The 26,507-nt window shown below is 38.7% G+C and overlaps 2 protein-coding genes across 4 annotated transcripts; both read right to left on the reverse strand.

Annotated features, from left to right (window-relative positions):
* Window positions 1-686: 686 nt before the first annotated feature.
* Window positions 687-9,679, reverse strand: LOC108677861 (scoloptoxin SSD14). Of its 3 annotated transcripts, none has more exons than XM_018166161.1 (11): window positions 9,591-9,679; window positions 8,956-9,020; window positions 8,428-8,594; window positions 7,849-8,069; window positions 7,118-7,313; window positions 6,281-6,475; window positions 5,582-5,831; window positions 4,876-5,069; window positions 4,092-4,219; window positions 3,493-3,719; window positions 687-2,469 (listed from the first exon to the last, which is right to left on the reverse strand). In XM_018166161.1, the coding sequence occupies exons 1-11, from the start codon at window positions 9,655-9,657 to the stop codon at window positions 2,323-2,325; spliced, it is 1,857 nt and encodes a 618-aa protein (XP_018021650.1). In that variant the 5' UTR covers window positions 9,658-9,679; the 3' UTR covers window positions 687-2,322. The 3 variants fall into 3 exon arrangements, with proteins under 3 accessions (XP_018021650.1, XP_018021651.1, XP_018021652.1); XM_018166162.2 differs by having other exon boundaries at window positions 2,411-2,522; XM_018166163.2 differs by lacking the exon at window positions 687-2,469 and adding an exon at window positions 2,855-3,362.
* Window positions 9,680-16,184: 6,505 nt separating this feature from the next.
* On the reverse strand, window positions 16,185-19,663 carry LOC108677862. The gene is made up of 3 exons (XM_018166165.2): window positions 19,454-19,663; window positions 17,943-18,084; window positions 16,185-16,803 (listed from the first exon to the last, which is right to left on the reverse strand). The coding sequence occupies exons 1-3, from the start codon at window positions 19,454-19,456 to the stop codon at window positions 16,523-16,525; spliced, it is 426 nt and encodes a 141-aa protein (XP_018021654.1). The 5' UTR covers window positions 19,457-19,663; the 3' UTR covers window positions 16,185-16,522.
* Window positions 19,664-26,507: the final 6,844 nt, after the last annotated feature.

Consider the following 26,507-nt stretch of genomic DNA (forward strand, 5'->3'; position numbering starts at 1 on the left):
TCAACAGTTTGGAAAAGAACATCAACAGAAATCAACGGCAGAGAATAAAATGCTTCTAAAAAGCTGCATTTGGGGAATTTGAGGGACATTTATCTGCAAAAATACAAATAATTAATATATAATGAATAAAATATAATATTATGAAACGCAGCTAGCGCAACTAAACCTGCACATCTGAGGCACTGAAAAACTATACTTCTGTACACACATATTTAATTTTGTTGGATGTACTAGTCGTGGCGCGACATCTACCTCATACCTACGGTAAACAATACATTTTTTTTACCAATCCCTACTAAATTTCAATTTTCAAACAAGCTTATATTATAAAAATTTTATTTTGTCCTTAATTTCATTATTCAACATGAATTCCTATAACAAGTTAATGACGTGGAACCTTATTGTTTTACACAGCCAAGGTCACGAGAAATAGATAAATTGAACGAAAGTGAAATTGAGTTTCTTACAAATTTTATCACATCGCTAACCAATAACAATGAAATGTGATACGAAGCAATGCAGCCCGTATTATTAACGATTAATTCACTAATAATACGGACTGTAAAATAAAAAAAATTAATTCACACGGTCATCTCCACCGATATTATCAAATAATTAACAACAGAATATCATTCATACACTCAATATTGACGGGTGTAACAGTACAGACGACATAAATGAGCGCCAGTTCCTTACGCATTAAAATATACGATAATAATACAGTATCAGACAGCGAGGTCTTATTAAGAGTTACTAAAGATTAATTCAAGGAATTTTATCTTCAATAAAACACTGAGTCAAAGTCTATTACACGACCTCTAATTTAATTGAGTTAATCATGCGCAGATCATGTTAACTAATAACATTTAGCAGCAAGTTATAGAACAATTCAATTGAAAGTCAATTAGGATGGGCTGTTCCTGAGGCGAATACAATTTAATTAAAATATTAAAACAGAAAACATAACACAACAAACAAAACATTATCGTAACAAGTACAATTAAGGATTATTTAAATGCATTCATAACAAGTCCACAATATAACAATAAATTGCACATTCATCGAAAAAAGTAGTAGCTCAATTGTGACGTCATCGCAATGTTTAACTGGATTGTACTTATAAATTATCATTCAGCGAGTCAAAAACTATTACTAAGTGGAATGCTACAAAGGATTCCAACAACAGAACAAGTGGTAGTTACCCGTCTAATTTCAAACACTTTCACATTTTTTTCAGAATTTGAAAAGTAAATATCCTTCCCATGAAAAATTTTTTCAATAAATTTCTGGTCAATTTTTAATTAAAGTAAATCGAAGTCATCTTAATTGATAAGTAACTTAATAAACTAAAACAAATAAATCAAAAACTCGTACTAAGTGCAGTGTAAAAAGAGTTAATTCTTTCGTAAAGAACGGAGCTGCCATTGAGAGATTTTCCAGGTTCTTGGAACTTTTTCACTAACATAAGAACATAAATTCTTCTTCGTACCAAGTTGCTCTTTATAAATATTTAGTATAATTTTCTATCATCCGATTTTAGGTGCTTTATCAACTGTTATAATTTTACTATCAGGACATTTGGATAGGAACATTTCACGTAACATGAAGAGTAGTCGTAATATGAATTGTTAAGATGAATACCGGTAGCCGAGAGGGAAAGTTGGAATGTTGTTCCAGAGTTGAAATGAGGCAAGGACAGTCATGAGAACGTTAATGAAAGTGGAAAGTTACGAACCATTGGCCAATATTATGCGAGTTTGGTTTGATGTTTAAAACCATTTGAAGTTGAGATCATTCCAAACAGTCGCCTCGACACAAGAATAACGATATTACTTTAATTCTTAATTGAAGGATTGAGGAACCTTAATCCTTGAAGCTTCCTTAACCTTAATCGAAGGATTGAGTATCCGTCAAGAATAATTTAATCCTCTAAGGATCTTTACGGAAAAACAAACTTCCTTTTCAAACATTGTCATCGCACAAAGAACCGTGGTAGGGATCTTCACGACCGTAGTAGGAATTTCTACGACACTCGTAAGGATCTTTCCGACCGTTGTAATGAACTTTACGACAACCGTAGCGATCTTCATCATGACCGTCGGAGGGATATTTACAGCATGCGTGAGGATCATTACTACAACCGTACGGATCTTTCCGACAGTCGTATTGATCTTCACAACCATAGTAGGAATTTCTACGACATTCGTAAGGATCATTACGACAGTCGTATGGATCTTTACGACAGTCGTATGGCTCTCGCTGCTCGTCATGGCTATGAGCAGCCACTGGGTGCAGGTGAGAGGAAGGGTCCCGGCGCCGCCGTCAATATCCCGCGACCTGCCCCGCCTTCCTGAAGTCTGAGTTAGCGTATAACGCGCGCCCCTCCACCGACACAGCGCACACCACCGACCCTCCCACGCTGAACTCCTGCAGCTCGTGACCCAGAGCTGACAGCTGCTGCATCAGCGTCTGTAGACAACAGCAGCGTTAACAGCGTCAGCTGACAGCTGCTGCATCAGCGTCTGTAGACAACAACANTGCCACACACCTGATTGAAGCCATGCTCATACATGAGTGCCACACACCTGATTGAAGCCATGCTCATACATGAGTGCCACACACCTGATTGAAGCCATGCTCATACATGAGTGCCACACACCTGATTGAAGCCATGCTCATACATGAGTGCCACACACCTGATTGAAGCCATGCTCATACATGAGTGCCACACACCTGATTGAAGCCATGCTCATACATGAGTGCCACACACCTGATTGAAGCCATGCTCATACATGAGTGCCACACACCTGATTGAAGCCATGCTCATACATGAGTGCCACACACCTGATTGAAGCCATGCTCATACATGAGTGCCACACACCTGATTGAAGCCATGCTCATACATGAGTGCCACACACCTGATTGAAGCCATGCTCATACATGAGTGCCACACACCTGATTGAAGCCATGCTCATACATGAGTGCCACACACCTGATTGAAGCCATGCTCATACATGAGTGCCACACACCTGATTGAAGCCATGCTCATACATGAGTGCCACACACCTGATTGAAGCCATGCTCATACATGAGTGCCACACACCTGATTGAAGCCATGCTCATACATGAGTGCCACACACCTGATTGAAGCCATGCTCATACATGAGTGCCACACACCTGATTGAAGCCATGCTCATACATGAGTGCCACACACCTGATTGAAGCCATGCTCATACATGAGTGCCACACACCTGATTGAAGCCATGCTCATACATGAGTGCCACACACCTGATTGAAGCCATGCTCATACATGAGTGCCACACACCTGATTGAAGCCATGCTCATACATGAGTGCCACACACCTGATTGAAGCCATGCTCATACATGAGTGCCACGCACCTGATTGAAGCCATGCTCATACATGAGTGCCACGCACCTGATTGAAGCCATGCTCATACATGAGTGCCATGCTCATACATGAGTGCCACACACCTGATTGAAGCCATGCTCATACATGAGTGCCATGGGGTAGAGCTGGTGATGGAACCTGCGTGCATCAATGGCCTGCTTGATGTTGCTGCCGAACCACAGGTTGTGCATGACGACGTTGGCGATGCCTGATGGGATCTTCGAGCCGCCCGCCGCCCCCAGCACCAGACGCACGTCGCCCCTAGCGTCCACGATCACAGTGGGCGCCATGGACGACAGCGGCCGCTTGCCTGCACCGAGCAAGAATTAAATATTATGAAAGTAAATTCATTATATGAACGATCATATACTATTTTATGATATTATGAAAGTTAATCCAGTTTTAAAATGGTAAAATTAGTATAATGAAGCAAATATTCAAATGGTGAGCACGTGAGACTGAGATGGAATCATGTTCTTTAGCACCAGAAAGACAACAACAATATAAATTTAATTTCGGAAGCTAAGGTTAATAGAGGTGTAATGATAATAGAGGTGTAAGGATAATACTCATCATAGAGGTGTAATGATAATACTCATTATAGAGGTGTAATGATAATAGAGGTGTATGGATAATAGAGGTGTAAGGCAAGGCTAATAGAGGTGTAAGGAAATATACAGACCAGGTCTTATGAAATTAGCCGTGGAGGGGGGAATGCCGAAATAGTTTGTGATATTGGGCGACGAGAAGTCGTCCATCTCGTCGTTGAATATGATGCCGGTGCGTTGACCGCGGAATCCCGCACCAAAACTGTAATTGTTCAAATTATTTAGTAAATTCATTGTGAGCACAACATTATTCATAACACTACAATTGGAAATATTCTACAAATATTCAATGCACTATACTTTGTCATATTCTTTAGTAAATTATCTGAAACTGAACCAATTTAATTTTATTGAAGACCAGCAACAAAATCCATGCTTCGGCTCAATAAAACTACCATGTGAAACGAACAATGCAGTTTCCAGCTCAATTCCAACTGAAGTTTACATATCCTTCACTAATTAACAAAATAGAGTGATTACATTTTGGTTCAAAACATAAGTTATATAGTGGAACTCACTTAGCTGTATTTTAAACCTCATTTTATCATTGATATATTAATAATCATTAGAGTCATTGGTGATGTTAATAGCTAAAATAGTAGGGTACTCTATTGTACGTCCCAGTTAACTTGAAATACCAGACAAGGTGCTATTGTTACCTGTATCCTGCGCCCTCACTAGACATCCTGCGCCCTCACTAGACATCCTGCGCCCTCACTAGACATCCTGGGCCCTCACTAGACATCCTGCGCCCTCACTAGACATCCTGCGCCCTCACTAGACATCCTGGGCCCTCACTAGACATCCTGCGCCCCCACTAGACATCCTGGGCCCTCACTAGACATCCTGGGCCCTCACTAGACATTGATGGTGCTGGTGACAGCCACGGCGTCGCCGTTGGGGGCGAGGAGGGAGAAGTGTGAGGTGCCGTGGTCGCCGGGAGGGGGCGCTGCCACGGCGCCGTAGTCGTGGGGGTCGTGCGACGTGCTGCTCGTGGTCAGCACGGCACGCACTTGTGCTGCGTACGACTCAGACGACAGCTGCTCCAGTAACTGTAAATATTCCATTATGTTATATTATATATGAATCTTTTATATCAGCAGGCATTAGATGTGGACTGCTGATTAAGAAGTTCTTTTACTAGCATTTTATTGTAGTTCCTGCATATGTAATTCTAATTGGCGGCAGCAGCAGCATCAAAAATTTTCATTGTGTATAGCAAGTAGAATTGTATGTTGACTTCGATGAGCAAGGAAAATAAATGTTTACCAACTGAATCCCCAGTAAACAAACTTCCTTCAATGTAATTCAAAATAAAACACAGCACGTAGATTCATATGAGCTACAAGATTATAAGTTCATCAAATAGTGGCAGAGAAGAACATTTTTATTTGCCCTTCATCAAGCTCAGTTCTGATTCTGATAAGAAGACTGGTAAGTATCTTGGATTCCAGCATTATAATACATAAGAAGTTGATTAGAATATTCAGTAGATGAGGAAATAAAAAATGAACTGGTTCTAAAAAAATCTGGTTTGCTTGTAAGGTTCATCCCAGAAACGAACCTTTTTAATATTAGTAAAATCCGAATCTCCGAGCTCTGTCCTCTTGGCATAAGCGTACTTGAAGGCCTCAACGATGCGCTGATGAGTAACTAAAGATTTAGGGCTTTTAATGCTTTCGGAGTTGAGATTAAAATCGTCCAAAATATTCAGGATGAAGGCTAAGATGTGACCGGAGCCTGGAACCGGCATGGAGTAGAGGGTGTAGCCGCCATTGGATAGACCCGCGTTCACGGGGTCGCGCCATTTCGCTCTGTAGGTGCAGGTACGCACATAATACAAAATATTCCCAAAAATACAGAGCACAAACATTCAAAAAGAACTCGGGTAGAAAAAGGTTGCAAATATCAAGCGCCGTTATTGTTACGTGATGAACTCAACATTGATGAAGAATGCAGTGAGAGTTTTTTCGGATGGGAGTTAAATATTTGGAAAGAGACTTTCGGTAGAGTGCACAGACAACAGGTGGTTAGTGAAAAAACCCTTTACATAAAAACAGTTCAAAATATTGTGCAAAACTGAAATCATATATGAAAACTATACATAAATAGAAGATTTTTTGTGTACTCAGCAAGACGGAACAGGAATTAAGCACCAATTATGATGTAGTCGCGACTATGCAAATCAGGGAAAATAAAACGTTCACGTTATAAAAACTAATAAGATGAGTAGGTATACTAGTTCTGAGCTCAGACGACTCACTGGTAGTCGAGCAAATCCTTCTCGTCAATAATGGAGCCGTGGTCATGCAGGTCCTTAAGGACATCGTCCCTAAGGACGCCAGTGTACAGAGCGTCAGGATCTCTTTGTATGACCCGCAGGGTGGCCGCCAGGTCAGGTCGTCTCAGTAGGTCGCCTTCCTTCAGGACGTTTCCAGTTGTGGGGTCCAAGAAAACACTGCAGCATAATTAATTAATTACCTACCATAAGTAATTGATTTACGTATGTAATGAAGCATGTGAACGAAAACATTAAATATATACCTATAACTGATACAAAATTTTTGTGTGGCACTGACATAGAAAAACTTGTGTATAATGTGATATAAAGAACGTATTGTGATTTCTGGTTATCTGCAGCATAATTAAATAATTGATTGATTTAATTAAGCATGTGGACGAAGATATTATACATAATTCATTGGTAAAATAAACGTGTAGGTAGCACAAACGTAAAAATGTTCAATTTGATACAAAAAATGAGATGTGCTCGGAAGAATCATCAGAGTAACAGAGCAAATCCAACACAAGAAAATGGAAATAACTGAAAATTTCTAAAATGATAACATTTTGGTGGATATTCATGTCATATGCCCATCGGAAGAACAATTATTAATAATGCTGACCCAAATTACAATTTGATAGCATGAAGAATTAAATTAATACATACCAGCCTCATTCAGGAAGCCTTAGTTCATGGCAGTCTCCCTCACATCAGCCTCACCTCATGGCAGCCTCTCCACACATCAGCCTCACCTCATGGCAGCCTCTCCACACATCAGCCTCTCCACACATCAGCCTCTCCTCACATAAGCCTCACCTCATGCTAGGCTCCTTCTTGATAGCGTCCTGGTTCTTATGAAGGGCCCTCGCGAGGTGCCAGTTGACGCGGTAGCCCTCCTCACAGATGCGGATGGCGGGGGCCACAAGGTCGGCCCAGGGGAGGCCGCCCCCGAAGCGGTCATACAAAGCCTTGTAGCCGCGCACCTCTCCCGGCACTGCTACGGCCAAGCCACCTGCCACATATGAGTGCTGTATATCACATACAGAGCTGGGCAGCGCTACTTTGAAATGTAGCGGCCGCTACCGCTACCGCTACATGCTCTAAATGTAGCAGGCGCTACCGCTACATTGCTTAAAATGTAGCGCCGCTACCGCTACTGAAAATGTAGCGGTCGCTAGTAGGGGCCGCGACATGTAGCACGCTACTGCCCACCTCTGATCACATATATACCTAAACAGCATATATATTTAAAGTGATGAATCATGGAAGAGAGAGTGAAACTTTTTTGCTGCCAAGAATGTAATTTAAAATTGGAGACTTTTATAGGCAAATTAATATAAAAGATGGTTGATTACAAAAATTCAATCATCGTTTGCTGCTTGAATACAGAATTGTTTCCAGTAAGAATAATAATTAGTATAAGGTTTCAAAAAAATCAACTCAAGGTATAAAACAAAAATCTCTCGGTATCCCATTCACCTCAAGCATAAACATTATTTTTTCTTAAATGAAAGAAATGCACGGAAAAATTTTGTGAAAAATCTCACCTTTTTGGCTAAGTTTACTGCTGCCGTGAAACATGTCTTGGGAAGCTCTGTAGGGTGCAACCTCCCTGGCATCCAGAGTGTATGCCGTGCGTGAAGCTCGGTCATAATATGTGGCTAGGAAGCCGCCACCCAAGCCCATAGACTGCGTGTTGATCACTCCTAAGCAAAACATACCTGCGATAGCTGCATCTGCAGCAGTGCTGTTCTTGAGGAGAATGTCCCTGAAACATTTTTGACAAAGTTACAAATCCATCAAATTCGATACAGAGATAAGTAAAAATAAATAGAAGTAAAAAATATAACTCAGTACTCACTGCAGTGAGTGACAGAGATCATTTTCTCGTTGACGAAAACGTGGTCACGGATGGGCGGAAGGACAGACAGATGGACGGAAATGGCGAGCACAATAGTGCCTTTTTTCCATAAATGAGAAAATGCGCTAAAAAGTAGGATTCTTGGGAAAAAACATGCAAGGCAGAAAATGGTGATTTTTTCTTTTAAGGTTTTTAAATTTAAATGAATTTAATTGACTGGGCAACTGAATGCCTCATTTCATTTTTTAAATGGCAAAAAACACACCTTGCCACTTCAGCACATGGCACTCCATCAGCGCTGACAGCTGCTTTGCTGTACTCGCCAAGCACGCTGTCAGAGGCCCCTATGGTGCCCCAGCCACGGCCCCCGGGACCAAAGTTACTCCCAGCTTCAAACTGGTCGAATGCTGTAGCTTTGTACTGCAGAGACTTCTGAAAAATATTTTACTCAGTTTTATGGTAGGTATTAAAAACAATTATTCTCACACTTTATTTGTGCTCATGGCAAAATGATGTACATTTTATTTTAAATGTTCAAATGATTCTTGTGCCTCAACACTGCACAAATTTGGAAAAAGAAAAAAATAGATCAGTACTCACTGCACTGAGTGATAGAGAGTGCATTTTCTTGTCCGTCCGTCCGTGAAGTCATGGATGGATAGACGGACATGACGAGCACAATAGCGGCTTTTTTCCATGAATGAGAAAATGTGCTAAAACGGTACTTACTTCTGACCATTTAAACACTAAATTAAAGATGATTTAAAAATTTCAAATTAAAATTTCAACTTACTTCTATGGGGGATCCTTTATTACTCTGGTAAAAGATGGGAGCACTTGCATCATCTGCATTTGAACCTGTTTTGGTGAGAACTTCAATCAGCAAAAACCATTTGGTCAGATTACATTTTACTCGAGAAATTTTAAGGAATTTTTAGGGGCTCAAAAGAAATCTGGAAATGAATAGGTATCATATATAAATGTGAATAAATATACCTACACAAAATATACCAAAAGCCAAATAGGTTTTTAACATCACAGCATCCTCATAAGGACACATATACCATATTGTCCTAATGAGGACAATATATGATATAATATAAGAGAAGCCAGTTGATCAAATATACCTTAAATACATATAAGATACCTACATACCAAAACTTGCAAAATATGCCTACAGAAATTTTTTCTTTGAAAAATTACAAGGCTTAAGAAACTGATTATGAATGAACATGTAAAATAAATTTTCTAAAATGACAAACTATTAATTGCAATTAAAAAAAGTTGAATATTTTTTAGCACTAAACAGACTTGACAAATTTCTTGGATCACCAATATAATAAATTTACATCTAAATAAAAACAAATGAAATAAACACATATAAACTCAAAATAAATAAACAAATATAACATTCATACTACTACTCACCATACGTCAGTCCAACAGAAACAGCTACCACACATACAATAACTACCAAGACTCCCAGCATGTACATCTTTTTCTTGCTTGCAGAGGGGCTTTCCCTGCACACAAAAAGATGATCTAACAAGTTATTTTGAAGAGGAATGTTATAAATGCCAATACAGTGCTTGCATTAGTTGAATTACAGTGGCATAAATTAAGTCCAGGATGCTAGAAGAAAACAATAATTAATTAAACTTATTAGTGCAGGAGATGAATTTAAATGGAAAAATGCATTATAATCATTAAATGATAAAAAAGTCAACAGTTAATTAGCACTCAAGAAATGACAAAATATCCAAAATCAAATGTCAAAACATCAATTCACTGTTTTTGAACTCATATTTGACGAAATGCCACTAAACTACACTGTAGTCAAAGACACACACATCATACCTTAAATCATTCCACTTTGATAAAAAGATATGTCTGATTAAAAGTACTAGGTATTACACTTTGTTATTTTTAAGCAATGAAAAAAAAAATTACTAATGATCTATTAATGTTATTGAAAGTTTAATTTAAATTTTTACATGGTAAAATTTTCAATCATAAGGAAGCAAAATACTGATCATAGGTAATGTGACAACTTGTGTGGTCTTGATGACAAAGATAGGTCAAATGCAAGTATTTCAATAGTTTTTAAGACAAAAAAAATTTTAATTTCTTCAGTATTTAAAGTAGAACAAAGGGTAGAATGGAGGCAAGCCTTCAGAACTCGGTGTGGCAGCCCCTTCTTTGGCTAGTATGGCACTCTCTGAGTGTTGAGTAGCCAAGCTCAAGTGGCTCTAGCAGAGCACACAACTGACACAATCCTGAAGAATATGATACCTCCAGTATTGCAAAGAATGCTCTCAAGAGTGCGGCATCTCTTCATTATTAGAATGGTAGTTGACAAGGGACATACGGTATAGGGTATTACCAATATCAATCTGCTTGGGTCACTTGCTTAATTAAAAAGTGTCATTTGAGAGAGCTAGGGAAGGTCCAGTTTGAATTTTTTTTTCTAAATTGCACCATGCACTATGCATTGTGCACCATGCACTATGCATTGTGCACCATGCACTATGCAGTGGCAGCAGTGCTGCCAGACACCAGTGCCTACTGCATAACTTTTCTAAAAGTTTATAACAGAGTACAAAGTGGAAAATTTTGATGGTTAATATAAATATGCATAGGTGCTGTTCAGGGCTGTTGGCCTGTTATAAGTATTTGTAGTTGCTAAAGTGAAGCTTGTAACAACTAACTCTGCAAGTAAACCTTGCACCCAACCTCATGATAACCCAATTGAAAATTTTAGCCAGGCTGTCCTTTGTCATGAAAGTTATGCTGAAAACTATCTTTTGAAGAATCTGAATTATGCCAGTCTGCCAGGATAACCAAGCTCCATTATTTAAGAAATATTAACAATAAACCATTCTTATTTTCTAAAATTTCTTATTAACTCTTACCAGGTTTCATAAATATTTCAAGTAATTTTTGGAAGAAAAGGAATTTGGCCATCTTGATTCCTGACATAACCTCAGATGCCACTTGCCAGTTAGTAAAAAAAATACATAGTAGGCCTATGTAAGACTTGTGAGTCAGACAGCCAGAAGGTGATATGCACCAAATGAAATTGATCAAAATCATTAAATGGGAACATATATTTTTTTGTAAAAAATCAATTTCCAAAAAATATTTTTTTTTCTAAAAAGCTAATGTTTTTATGTTATTTTTTTTATAATAATTGCAATATTCTGTATCAACAAACAACAATCAAAAACTGTTGAAAATGATTTCAGACTATTTAAATATGAAAATACATTTAATCTCCATGATTTTTTAAAGGAGACACTAGACAGTGTGTTCACAGTTCACAACTTCACACTTCACTGTTCAGAGTTCAGGTATGTTGCTAAGTATTTCTAAGATAATTAGCTACAATATGAATACTTACTGAATTTTGATACAGAAATCAAATTCAAACTTTATATATACCATATATAAAGAAATATAGAGAGGTTAGGGGCAATAGATTATGGAAAAGAGTCAAGACTCAAGAGACTGGTGACTCATCACTCAAGTCATGAAACTGAAACACAAGCAGGGCCCAGGCCCCAGAGTGGCAGGCATGGAATATAACTACTTAGCAAGCTGCGACTGAATTTTTTGAGCCGTGGTTTTATGGATTTGCCAGCCGTGATTCCATTTCTTCGAGCCGTGATTATATTTCACCGAGCTGTGAATTTGATATCTTGGCCATGAAAAGCCACTTACAAGGTGCGAATTTATTTACAAAGTCCATGCACCTCTTACCCCAAATCTCTCATTTTACCCTAAAACAGTCAAACGGCAACAATAAAATTTGTTTTTACTCTAAGTTGAATACGTGTTAAACTGTTAATGCAGTCTGACCGCTTTGACATGACTGCAACTATCCGCGATCTTCAACAAAACGTATAGTTGTTTTGTTTACATTACGATGTTTACGTTTTTTCTGCCGGATATTTAGGTGGGAACGGTAAAGCAATGCAGATTGCAGAAGTTGAAAATTTTATGAAATGACATGTTTGTAAAGTGCAAACTGCTATTTTTCAAGCAATCAAAAATTTATGACATTCGAGACGTGAGATTTCATACCTATTGAAATTATATGATATTAGAGCCACAATATTTCAGACAAAAATAGGACTTTTCCAGCCCTGCAGAGCGGCAGAGCCCTGAGCCTGGAGCCCCAGACAGCCACAGCCAGACCTAATCCAACCTCCAATGCCAAGTTGCCAACCCATGGCCTATGCTAAATTGCTAAGTATAATTTATACTGTAAGAAAAAACCCAACTGTACAATATAATAATGCTAGGCGCAACGTGGTAACAGCCAACAGGCAACGGCCCACTAGCCACTACTAGTCTACTACTAGGCTGTAGGCATAGTGGCAAACCAGAGCTTTGTTAGAATCAGTTCATTTTTAATTTCCTCATTTACTCAAGATTTAAACCAATTTCTTATGTATGATAATGCTGGTATCCAGGATACTTTATTGGTCTACTTATAGTTATAGGACTCAAAAATGAACTTGAGAGTTGAGGGAGAGTCTAAAAAACTCTCTGCTTTGCCACTACGACTAGGTAGGCCCCCTAGGCCCTAGGTAAAAGTAGGCATAACAACAGTCAACAGTTGACAGCTGTCAAACAGCTTCAGCTGTCGTTAATTATTCATTTATTGAGACTTATTTAGTTGTCATGTGTAAATGACACTTTTGACTTTGTGACTAAAATAAGTGACTTGTCAGCATCACTGCTGTCTACATCCTGGAATTCTACCATGGCCGCTGTCACAGGCTTACAACGGAGTAACGGACGTACGGAAAGTCAAAAATGTCCTCCTTCTGTCCTTCAGACTTCAGTTTAACTGTTTCAGTCTGTTTGAATAACGGTTTGATACCAATTTACCAGGTTCAGGATCAGGTTGGGCCTGGTTGGCAGACAGGCAGAGGACAATCGCAGTATCGCACTATTGCAGACTGCAGAGTCTGCATTAGTGCATTTAGAACAAGAGAAGGAAATGTTGCATATACGAAGATAAACTAATGAAAATTCTAGAAAGTTAATTGTAATATTCCCTCATATTAATTTAGAAGTTTCAAGCTTTCGAACATGAACTGTCGATGTGTATCAGGGCTCCCACACACGGCAGCGGCTGGTAGCTAACTAAGCTAAATGGCGGAAAATAAAACTGAGCAAGAAAAAACACTCGGAACGTGATGCAACATCTATGGCATGAATAAATAACAGATGACCGTGCCATTGTTTTGACAGGTTTCAGACAAGTTATACGTTCCAGCGTTGCCAGGTTTTTTCTTGCCGAGAATACCAGATTGCCTAGCTCAAAATACCAGAAATATACCAGAAATTCTATTGTTCAAAAACAGACTAATAGCTTCAAATTTAATAAAACTATTCAACAGAAACTTTGGTAAGAAATAGAAAAAAATTATCTTCTGTACTGTGCATTCATCTGGCTTGACGATAATTAGCCAAATTGAACACGTTATATTTTTTCATTCTGTTTGGAACATTTTGACACTTTTCCCGTGTTTGATTACATTGACACTTTTTCCTTTTTTTTATCGCAGTGAGGCACTTCTTCCCCTTCGCTCAACATGAGCAAGCCACGGAAACAGGTCATCTTCATTTTGCTTATTTTCGTGCATGCTTGCATATTGCATTAATCTAACATTTCGGGTTTTATCACTTGTTGCGGCTTAGCAGATAGCTTTTGGTCCGAATAAGGTACTCCAGTACCTTAGTTGAAATTTTATTTCGTAGCTTGTTTTTCACATAGGTGACTAGTGAAAACACTCTCTCCACGAATGCATTGGAGACAGGTCAAAGTAGACAAGTGATGCAGTAGGCAGCCAGTTCCATGAATGGATGATGATTTTCAAGATCAGTGAAATATTGAATGGCACCCCAGAATCCTAGTGACACTCCGATAAGTGGCACTCTAGAATTCAAAACCACCAAACAAAAATGGTGGAGCTTGCGTTGCAGAGTGAGGTTGTCGGTTCGACAACCTCACTCGTCCTAGGCCATATCATCACTGATCTGTAATCAATCAAGGATCATCATTCTCGTGCTTAATTGCACTAAGCACTTTTGTTAAATGTTAAAAATTAGATTGGGGTTATTTCATCAAGCGGTAAACTTGCGGTTCCAAATATGGTGGGAAAGCTCTAGTCGCGCAGCTCTGAAGGTAATCTATATAATCCACGCCTACGCTGGAGGAAGTTCAAACTTCAGAGGTGGAACCTAATGCGGTAAATTTGCCAGAAAGTCAGAAAATACCAGAAAAATACCAGATTTAGGCAAATATACCAGATCTAAAATATTCATACCAGACACCCTCTGAAAATACCAGATTTGTGAAATCTGGTATAGAAATATACCATCTGGCAACGCTGATACGTTCTTCGGGACAAACAACTTCTCAAAGTTATCAGATTACAAAAGCCATTTTTGTAGGAGGATGAAATAAATAGATATCTTTAATCCCTGTTGTTAATTGAACAATAGCAATCGCTTCTGCGTCAATAATGAGCAATAAGAGACGTTAGGCGACCAAATAGTCAATCAATTGGGAAAACACCCAATAACGGTCGGTCATTGAACAAATTGAACTTCATTGAACGCTGGCTGAATATTGACATCCTGTGAGAAATATTATAGGAAAAACACAACATTACTTACTGATTCCCTTCATCAATATGATCAACGAATCTGCCGGTGATCGTGCTTTATGAATATGCCTCATCCAGAGCATATTGCTGAAGTTGAAGTCTGAATCTTTTACTTTTCTTCCTAATTATTCAAGTAGTTACGCTTTTGTGACAGTTATCTATTAATGGACCGTTCAATTGTATTCATTGGAATCATGTAGGCGTTTGATCAATGATTTACCAAAGAAGTAGCAAATGTTCCTTTTCTAGTGTAACACAATCCTTACGCATTCAATTCATATCATACAAACAAGCAGTCATTTCATATTCTTTCGATGTCTTCAAACTTCGAAATTATGACGCCACATAACAATAATTTATATTTTTTGGAGATACTGGGCAAAAAATCCATGCGCCGACTAAGGAGCTACTGTATCGATACATGGTTTCAAGGAAGTCGTAGCGCGCGGTAGGAGCGCATTGTCGCAATGCTGACACCGTAAGACAAATCTATCTACAATGAGGGAATTTAATCATAGAGATTTTAAGTGGAATTAATAATGAACTAAAATAAAGTTTACATTGATGAGGCGAATCTTTGAGTAAAGTTTGAAACTTTCAAGAAACAGCAGCTTTTCAGCCATTACTTGGTGAGGTGAGCGTGACGCGGGAATGAGTCACCCACATTGTTGTTGAGTTGAGCACGCACAATCTTTCATTGTTGCAGTAGCGATTATGTGGTTGAGTTTCCCATAAAAAAACTTGTAACTGTTTTATCTATAAAATGTGAGTTAGCTGAAGTGATTTAACTTTGGTTAACTTCATCCAGTTGTATACGGTCGTTGATAAGCAGTCTAAATCAAATTTACCAAATATTAACAAAAATTTAACTTCATTGATTGGTTTCATACATTTCCATTGGTGAGGATCAAGACAAATATTGTCTTGAACTTCGAGCGGAGGTAAAAAGATAAAGCCAATTCCTTTTAATCATTCTATTTGAGACGTGTTCATGAAATTTATATAGTTTTGTTTGTCATCTGATTTTAAAGGGAGGAGCAGTAAAATTTGTGGTATACTGGTAGTCAAAGAAAACATTTAGAAACAACTTTATCTGCGAGGACCTAGAAAGTTTGGGCAGGGTGGCCCAGTGGTTAAAAGTTCAGAGTACCAGGGTTGGAGGAGAGAGGCGCGGGTTCGATCCCAGCTCTGTTCGCCAGTTTCTGGTCAGAATCGGGCGGTTAAGTACCGCAGAATTGGATCAGTGAGTTGCGAGTTCAAAACCGCAACAAACTGTGAATATTCTGCGATTTAAGAATCGGCGACAGGCCTACGGCCTAATAAAAGGCTTGAACCGCTATTATTATATTATTATTAAAGTTTTTAGGTCAATAGACTTTTTTTTTAATTTCTGAGTTATGTAAAACCATGTTTTGTTAACAAACTCTGTTTATTAAGGTTGCGTCACTTTACTTTTTATCCATGAACGAACTTATTGTTATTAGCTTGAGGGTCACAGAGCTTCAGGTAATTTATTAGTTAGTCCAGTTAATGTGCTTCTGAATTATTAATTTGTTTGAAAATTCTTTGTCGTTACCAACGAATGTGTTCTCTAAGGGAATAACAATTAATTGAATGCCAATCGATATCGATGAATTTTACAACTAATTTGATATTTTAGAACATTCGTGTATTCTTTCAATCCACGGGTTCCATCTCTCCCATGTTTCCCCATCCTTGTGTTCCATTTCGGTACGTGTTAGGGAAGTTTAGATCGTCGAAGTTGTTGGAAAATGTGTTCCCAAGCCTGACCGAAACACGGGGCTGGTGGCGGTTGGTCACTGCCGCGACGCATGCGCGACGCTGCGTGCTGGACGAGAAGCAGCACTTCTCGTACGGCTGGCACTGGCCGTCAACTGAACAAAAGTTGCTCATGGCAGTCGTCACGAAACGTTGAGGACATCGGCCATGATGGTGGGCTGGAAATGAATAATTTAGTTTTAATAGAGTGAAATTTAGTTTCCATAAACTTAAGTTCAGAATTAATATTAGTCACGAGAGGGTTATGATTGAGAAGTCTTGCGTGGAAAAAGATCTTGGAGTTTGTGTCGACAGGGAGCTAAAATTTTATAGGCATATTGAAATGCAAGTTAATACATCCAATAAACTGCTTGGAAAGGCCATGCATGAGCATATGTTCAGTCTTAAAATGCCTCGTACCCTACGGAACAACTGATATCTTCCGTCCGTATGGCCAGTCTAGTCAAGAAACGTACAAGAATCGGCGACAGGCCTATCCAGGCCTATTTATTTAATGCCGAAGATACTATACTATACTATACTATACTAATTAATTAATATAAACTCAAGTTCAATCAATAATATATATCAATATAAATAAAATACTTTTTCAAGCATTCCAGGATTATTTTACACGGCGCAAATAACAACTTAGACGATGATAATATTATGACTGCAAACATCGTCGAAGTCTCTTGTTCTTTACTCGGTACTGATTCTAAAATCTAGGCAATTTTCGCAGAATTTAGGATTTCTGATATAGGTACGGCCAAATTTACTGAACCTTTTGCTACGTTTTCTAATGAAATAACAGAATCTCTTTATTTTGAATTATGTAATAACGATATTAAAGTTTAAATGATTTCCTAAAACAAAGCCCAGTGGTGGCCCACAAAGAGTGGCCAGTGTTGGTCAGAGTACCAGGATTGGCGCAGAGAGGCGCGGGTTCGATCCCAGCTCTGTGCGCCAGTTTCTTGTCAGAATCGGCGAGGAGGCCGGGCGGCGAAGTACAGCAGAGTTGTAGCAGCGAGGTGCGAGTTCGAGACCGCAAAATGCTGTAAATGTTCCGCGATGTTAAGAATCAGCGACAGGCCTACGAGCTTATAGCCGTGGCCCCTGGTGTTGGTTCTTGTTTCAAATTCTAGTAATCCTTCTGGGACCTTGTATAAGCCATGAGTATACTTGTATGCTTCAATGATTTCCCCTCGCAGACGTTACATGTTTTGTCACGTTTATAAATGAAATAATAAAATCTTTCTGCTTGAATTATTTCATTACCACATTAAAGTTTAGATGTTTGCCTAAAAACAAAGCTCACGTGTATTGGGGTCCGCGGCACAGCAAAAGAACTCGGTGGGGTTGTGGATGTGGCGGCACCAGCGCACGCAGCCTGTAGGGGCGGGAGTTTGCGCGGCCGCTGCAGTGAGCGCAAGGCAGATAGTCACGAGAGACAGCAGCATCTGAAAAATGTAGGAATCAATTAACAATGGTAATACATACGTAGAGATACATTGAAATGTATGAATAAATTAATGCTTTACAAAATTGTGTAAGTATTGATCCTGAATTCGATCCAGATATCGACAGTGGGCGCCGAATAAATAAAAATAAAATTTTTTACCCATGCAGAGCTTTCCATTCAAATAATAATAAATAATAATAATAGCGGTTTCAGCGTTTATTAGGCCGTAGGCCTGTCGCCGATTCTTAACATCGCAGAACATCCACAGCTAGTTGCGGGCTCTAACTTGGCAACTCACTGCTTCAATTTTTGATTTGCGTAATAACCCGGCCTCCTCGCCGATTCTGACCAGAAACTGACGCACAGAGCTGGGATCGAACCCGCGCCTCTCTGCTGCAATCCTGGTACTCTGAACTTTAACCACTGGGTTAAACTTGGTACTCTGAACTTTAACCACAACATTTTCAAGAATGTTGGCAGGTTTACGTTCATATATCAGTCATTTTACTGGTTTGGCTTACGGTTTCTATTTGTTTTCCCTTTTAGATCTGTTTTTTTTTTCAACTTCATCTGTATACGACCATCTGTTATCAAAGAGTTATAAAATGCACCGTTACGACTATTATTTGATGTGAAATTGTTAGCCGCTTGGAATTAAATAAGCTAACAGAATCAGCAAATTTTTATTACGAAAATTCCAAGCCAAGCAATAATCAATCACTGTATGCCGTGATTTATTATGATAATCGATACAAGTAATCGATACAAGTAATATAAGGCGTTGTATGTATATACGAGATGTGTTGAATAGCGGTCCGTTTTAAAAGTTGTGTAGTACTCGTATATTGCAATAACTATATTGCGCACTAAGAAATGCTGGTGTGAATTTTCGCCCTCAAGCACCGGTTTTATTAGTTGGAGGTTGAAAGTGAACTCACACTCTGTGGAGATTTTGAAAAATTTTCGTAAATTCTTAAAATTTACTTAAAATTTAAGATTAATACCTACATAACTGAAACACACTGATTGAACCCATCACGCCAGGTTTGATACGCTTTAAAAAAGGATCCACTTATGATCCTCACCAGTGACTCCTATAACTCCTTGATAAACTCATTGTACGATATTGAAATCTTTTTCGTTACCATAAGGATTGTGACATTTCGTCATAAAATCAAACTCCGTAGGAGATGAATTCAACTCGCTGAAAAGTTGAAGGCTTTTTGACTTCAAATATAATTTTTTGAAAGATAAATTCAGCTCTGATGTTGGTTCAGATGCTGTTATGACAAAGATCTCTTACCAGATCAACTAACCGGGATGAATTAATTCAATTTTTATATCTACATGATAGTAATTATACTCACCATATACAGGCTGTAGATCACCCGGGTTTTTGTAGTACCTTTTGTAGACTGAATCTGTATTGGACCGGCAGTATACTGGCTCTGTATAGGACCGGCAGTATACTAAGTCTGTAAAGGACCTGCAGTATAGTGGCTCTGTATAGGACCGGTAGTATACAAGCTACACAAGGTCAAGACAACGAGCACCGGACGATGTCTGATAACACAAGATTGTCGTGCTGAGTTGTATTCTTCTTTTAAAGGTTGTGTCGTGATGTCAGGCTTTGGGATTTTCAGTTCACCAAAAGTTTCCTGTGAATTTAAAAATGTTATTAAGCTTATGACTGTGAGCGGATGCTTCACAGTTATTCTACCCTTCATTACAGTTATTCTACCCTTCACTACAGTTATTCTACCCTTCACTACAGTTATTCTACCCTTCATTACAGTTATTCTACCCTTCCCTACAGTTATTCTACCCTTCACTACAGATTTAAACCCGTCATTACAGTTATTCTACCCTTCAATACACTTATTCTACACCTCATTACAGTTATTTCTATCCTTCACTACAGTTATTCTACCCTTCACTCCAGTTATTCTACCCTTCAATACAGTTATTCTACCTTTCATTACAATTATTCTACCCTTCACGACAGTTTTAAACCCGTCATTACAGTTATTCTACCTTTCAATACAGTTATTCTACACTTCATTGCAGTTATTCTACCCTTCACTACAGTTTTTCTACCCTTCATTACAGTTATTCTACCCTTCCCTACAGTTATTCTACCCTTCACTACAGTTTTAAACCCGTCATTACAGTTATTCTACCCTTCAATACAGTTATTCTACCTTTCATTACAGTTATTCTACCTTTCATTACAATTATTCTACCCTTCATTACAGTTATTCTACCCTTCACTACAGTTATCCTACCCTTCACTACAGTTATTCTACCCTTCACTACAGCTATTCTACCTTTCACAACAGTTATTCTACCCTTCACTACAGTTATTCTACCCTCCACTACAATTATTCTACCCTTCACAACAGTTATTCTACCCTTCACTACAGCTATTCTACCCTTCACTACAGTTATTCTACCCTTCACTACAGTTATTCTACCCTCCACTACAGTTATTATACCCTTCACNTTATTTACAAGATAACTTTTTAACGTGTAAAATAAGCTAAATTTTTTTAATTCTTCTGTGTGAAAACATAAAGTTCACTTCTGCGTAAAATATGACGTCACGCAAAATATCTTTTGAGCTTCAATTAATACATACTAGTAGACAGTGGTGGTCACAGTCTGCTAATCCGCTAACCGCTAATTTTCGAAGCTAATTTTTTCCTTAGCTCGAGTGCCATACTGATGGCCGACTACGTACGTCAACATACGTATGTGCGTCAACCATCATGTCTTGTGTGACCTATCACGTCTATTGTTACACAAGACGTGATGGTTGACGTCCATATGTTGAAATAGTCAGCCATGAGTGTGGCACATTGGCTAAGGAAAACGTCAGCTTCGCTAATTATCGGTTAGCGGATTAGCGGACTGTGCTCAAAACTGTTTGTAAAAATTACTGGTTACGAGTTGGGAAATTTGCCTGAGGAAATTTCCCTAGGAAGTGGTTAGTCAGGGTAAATAATTGACCGTTCGGGAGAACTTGTCACTTTTTTCTGCGTAAAGAAATAGTACGCGTTTTAATTTAGATATATCGAATGATGATATAAATTGAAATTTTAATTGCATTTTTATCACGACGCGTTAAGTAAAAATCACACACAGACACACCGGCGGGTGTGTGGCGGGTAAGTGCTGGCAACACCGGCGGGTGTGTGGCGGGTAAGAGCTGGTGACACACCGGCGGGTGTGTGGCGGGTAAACACGCGCCGTGTTTACAGCGGCTACACGGGATATCCGGTGACTGCGAAGTTAACTTTATAGTTGTCAGTTGGGATGTTAATTCTTTAGTCGTCTTCTATGGTGTTAACTCTTTAATATTGATATAAACACATACTTGACAATTACAAATATTTATTCGTGTACTTATTGGTGAAGAACAGAACCTCGTTTAATTTTATATTAGGAAAAACTAATAATACAATTATTCTCTTTCAACTGAGAAATGGAAATAAATTCTGATTTTTAAATTTCTTTAAATAATTTGTCACAACTCATTTTCTTTTTATAACAAACATGAAACAAAATGAGCCCGTTTATGTACCAGATCGATTTCGTAGCACACGATTTTAGCTTCCTTTCAAATTTGTCAAGAATTTCAAAGCGAAGAAAATGCTAAAAAATTTAGCACATACTTTTTTTAACAATATTCAACAACCATCTGAAACATCAGTTCAAATGTTTGATAATATAAATACAATTGCATGGTGAAGGTCATGCCGTGCAGGGTGAAGGTCATGCCGCGCAGGGTGAAGGTCATGCCGTGCATGGTGAAGGTCATGCCGTGCAAGGTGAAGGTCATGCCGTGCAGGGTGAAGGTCATGCCGTGCATGGTGAAGGTCATGCCGTGCAGGGTGAAGGTCATGCCGTGCAGGGTGAAGGTCATGCCGTGCATGGTGAAGGTCATGCCGTGCAAGGTGAAGGTCATGCTGTGCAGGCTGAAGGTCATGCCGTGCATGGTGAAGGTCATGCCGTGCATGGTGAAGGTCATGCCGTGCATGGTGAAGGTCATGCCGTGCAGGGTGAAGGTCATGCCGTGCATGGTGAAGGTCATGCCGTGCATGGTGAAGGTCATGCCGTGCATGGTGAAGGTCATGCCGTGCATGGTGAAGGTCATTCTGTGGATGACAGATATGTACTTTTTCCTGTTGATCTCATAAGGATTATGTAAAAATTAAATACGTCTCGTCTAACCCGAGGTATCCTATAGATACTATTAAAGCCTTGGCATTCTATAAATCTTATTTAAGCCGTGGTATCCTATAGATTCTATTTAAGCTGTGGTATCCTATAGATCCTATTCAAGTTGTGGTATCCTATAAGGACATTATGCGGGAATTTATGGAACATTCATATGAATTATTCGAATGGCAAACTCTTGATCTACAGAATAAAAATATACACATTTTGCCTCAACTAGAAAAAAAATTGTTCCAGTGGAAAGCGTTAATGTCAATTCCCTTAAATTTTCAATTGAGGGAATTATACCGAAATTTACATTTTGCCTTCATAGATTTCATGTTATGGAATTTCAAATTTTACCTACGAACATTTCATTTCAACGAATTTCACAATTTTATGACGAACATTTCATTTTCTTGAATTTTATATTTCACTTACCTACATTTAATATCACAAATTTTTTTTACTTGAAGCGAGCGACTAATTCGAGATGGATTGAGGTGAAGCTAACAAGTGGGGGAAACTTGCCTTGGCGATTTGAATCCTGCACAGAAATATATTTAGTTAGAAAAGAGATAAGCCATAAGTTCGGAGGTCAATTGAATGCTGATATGAACGAAAGTTATGAAGTTTTTCATTTTTTTTCTTGCAAATTCGACCAATAGATGAAGAGGGCTTCATTGATACGTTAATTTATTGATTACAAATTAAAAAAAAATTAAAGAAATAATTTTAATGAATTAATTAATAATTCAAAGGTATTAATCCAATCTGCACCTACATATTCAACATCAACGTAAAGCCAATTGCACCGCAACGCCATCAGTCACCACCGTTATGCCATCGCAGTCATAAACATATATACCATTCACCACCACCGCCATCCCACCACCTTGGTACCACCCGCCACTTTGCTCAACCACCCGCCACCGATATGCTGAGCCACATTTCACCACTTCTAACGCCTCTTGCTAACGCCACTTCTAACGCCTCGCTACACCACTCACCATTACCGCTGCTCCAGCGCTACACCACCCACCACCACTGCTGTACCAACGCTACCACCTCTACCACTATTGCTACACCAATGCTACCACCACCGCTGCCACTCATCGCTACCACCACTACTGCTACACCTCCCCCCCCCCATATCACTCGCTCTACCAGTTCGCAGCAAGTTCAGAAGTCCTCTAATTGCTCTCGTTGCAATTCCATCTTTGCGAGCTGAGCGGCAATTTGTGGGACTATCAGCCTGGCCTGAGTTCACTTAGGCAACTTCTTATAGAACTGCCGAGCAGCTTTTGGCTCCCATTACTCTAGCTTTGATCTGCATACCCTTAGGGAATTTATTGATCTTTATGTGTGCTTTTTCGTTTCGAAATTTGATCAAGGTTCATTCGGAACGAAAAAAATTTACATGTGACAGTCATTACAGGATTCTATATTTTACATGCTATTGTAATAAATTGTAAAAATCTGCTGTTGAGAAGAAATTCATCATTTGATATACATATTTGAATACTAGATTTTCAACAAGGAAATCGTTCTAGATAGTTTTTGGTTCCAAGATGGCAGCATCGAAAAAACATTCTTTGGGGAACAGCGTATCAAAATTCGTGTTTTTCTTGAATTCAATATATACTCAAGGACTGCAGAATTTATCCCTGCAAATACCTAGTATTCCGGTTTCCTGTTGAGGATTGTCAAGTAATCCTGTTGAAGTGAGTAACCGGAACGCATTCTCGCGTTGCAGACAGCCAATAAAGAACCACTCACTGCAGTGCCAGAGTCTCGGGTATCTGAGATACAATTTATCTTCAAGAAAGATATGTACTAACTCTGGTGTAATTCTATACTAATTCGCATCTGAGGTGTTAGGTTCTCTTTATTATACTGAAAAATATTCCAATTCAGTACACTGAAATGTTTTCATATGTCAAATATCTCGAGGAGTTCTTCTCAGTTTAAGAATAAAGGCTAAAACTAAATAAGTTGCATAAAACATTTTACTGAATAAAAGTCCTAGATAAACAAAACAGAACGTTTCGGGCTATGCCCATCATCAGCTAGTAAAATACATCTGGAAAAACATGGAAATCAATTTTAGTAAATAAATTTAGAAAATGATAAGGAAAGAAGAAAAAAAACAACTATTGACCTAGAATCGAAAAAGGAAAAGAGCTGGATTGGTTATTCAATTTAGGTTTAAGTTTATGGATGTAAAGAGACTCTAAAATTCGTAAATCGGTTTGGCTGNAGTCTCGGGTATCTGAGATACAATTTATCTTCAAGAAAGATATGTACTAACCCTGGTGTAATTGTATACTAATTCGCATCTGAGGTGTTAGGTTTTCTTTATTATACTGAAATATATTCCAATTCAGTACACTAAAATGTTTTCAAATGTCAAATGTAATACTAATTTTGCCAAATTTGGGATGTAAGTGAAATTATAAAAATCCTCTAGAAACACCAAGCTATATGGGCCAAAAGCATATAAATGGCTTAGAAAGCTCATTCACCTTTCACGTTATACCATGCAACTCATCACACCAGCACATAACTTAATTATTAGATTCACTCACTTCCTAGCGACTAAGCATCTGACGTTGAAATAATGTTGATTAAACGTTGTTTTAACGAAATCAACTCGTAGAACTCGTCAACATCTCTTATTGCCTATAGAGTGCACGTTATATACCAGCCCAAAATACAAACAGGAAGATTGAGCGCCTTTCTTCTGGAAGTTTACTCAGATTTGGACGAGTGTTCCATAACAAAACTTTGTGTTAAATCGCCAGAGAAATTAATTGGCGGGCCGGACTCCGCCGGTCCGCTCCGGAGTACAATTTGTTCCGCAACATTGGGCCCGAGAAACACGGCCCGCGCCCCGTGACCTGATCCACGTGATGAATTGCTGGGGGGCGGGGGGCCCACACGCGCCCCGTGACCTGATCTACGCGATTTCAGATGGGTGATGATTAAAGTGGATGGTGAATAGTGATCAAAATATAATATCAGATTGTCGATAATAGCTTAGAAGCTGCACGGAAGGATATCTTGGTCTTAAAATGGACCAAGTCTTAAAAGCAAAATAAGAAATTGTGTGTTACAATAAAAGTTTAACAGCGTACAACTCCGCAACATATCCGCGACTCGTTTATATGTTATCTCAGGCAGCTAAAGAAAAATTTTTTGAACGTTCAAAAGAATTACTTTGCATTGCCTGCGTTAATTTCCAGATTTCGATTGCGAATACTCCGCCATGGTTGAAGTCTCTTGTGCTTTAATTTATAAATAATTGTATTATATTAAGGAAAATATAATAATAAACCAGGCATGGTAAAGTTTATCACGGCGATGGCTGCGAACAAAACCAGCTTTTATTCCTCAAACTCAACGAGGATTTTTAAGGTCGCGGTCCCTCCTGGGACCCTCGGTGACATGGCGCTGATATTAACTTCTGGGTTGCTTGTGTTTTTGCAGTATCGGCTCTGCTTTGAACTAAGAATAATAAATGGATCGTATTGTCCGAATAGTGACTCTCTTCCACACCCACAGCACAAGCCGGAAACAGACGTAGCACTGATACGCCCTTTTGCTGGGAGAAAATGGATCAGATTGACTGAAATAAGGGCAAAAATGGAATCCATATTTGGAAAAAGACTCTCTCATTCCTCTGAGTGCTGATATCTGAGCGGCATGCCTGATGTTGTGCGGCCACGGAGACTTTTCTGCTTTATGGGAATATTTTTTTATGTAAAAAAATTGTTATTTAAATTTCTTTGGGCTTTTCGTTGCTTTAGTCTCATGAAGGGTTGCGCTAAATATGTGAAATAAAAAAAAATATACACGAAGAATTTTTTTAGTTCAGTGATACTCGTGACGAATACAGTGAAAACAACAAATATTTAATTTGGCTTAAGTTTTGTTGCCAAATATTTCTTGGTAAAATTGTTTTGTTTAAAATTTTCCATTATCCATATTTAACATAAAAAATTACTGGTGTTAGGTTACTGCAGGCGCTAGGCTACAGGTGTTAGGTTACTGGTTTTAGGTTACTGGTGTTAGGTTACTGATGTTAGGTTACTGGTGTTAGGTTACTGGTGTTAGGTTACTGGTGTTAGGTTACTGGTGTTAGGTTACTGTTGTTAGGTTACTGGTGTTAGGTTACTGGTGTTAGGTTACTGGTGTTAGGTT

This window comes from Hyalella azteca, unplaced genomic scaffold, assembly GCF_000764305.2.
Source record: "Hyalella azteca isolate HAZT.00-mixed unplaced genomic scaffold, Hazt_2.0.2 contig3745, whole genome shotgun sequence".
Classification (NCBI taxonomy): Eukaryota; Metazoa; Arthropoda; class Malacostraca; order Amphipoda; family Hyalellidae; genus Hyalella; species Hyalella azteca.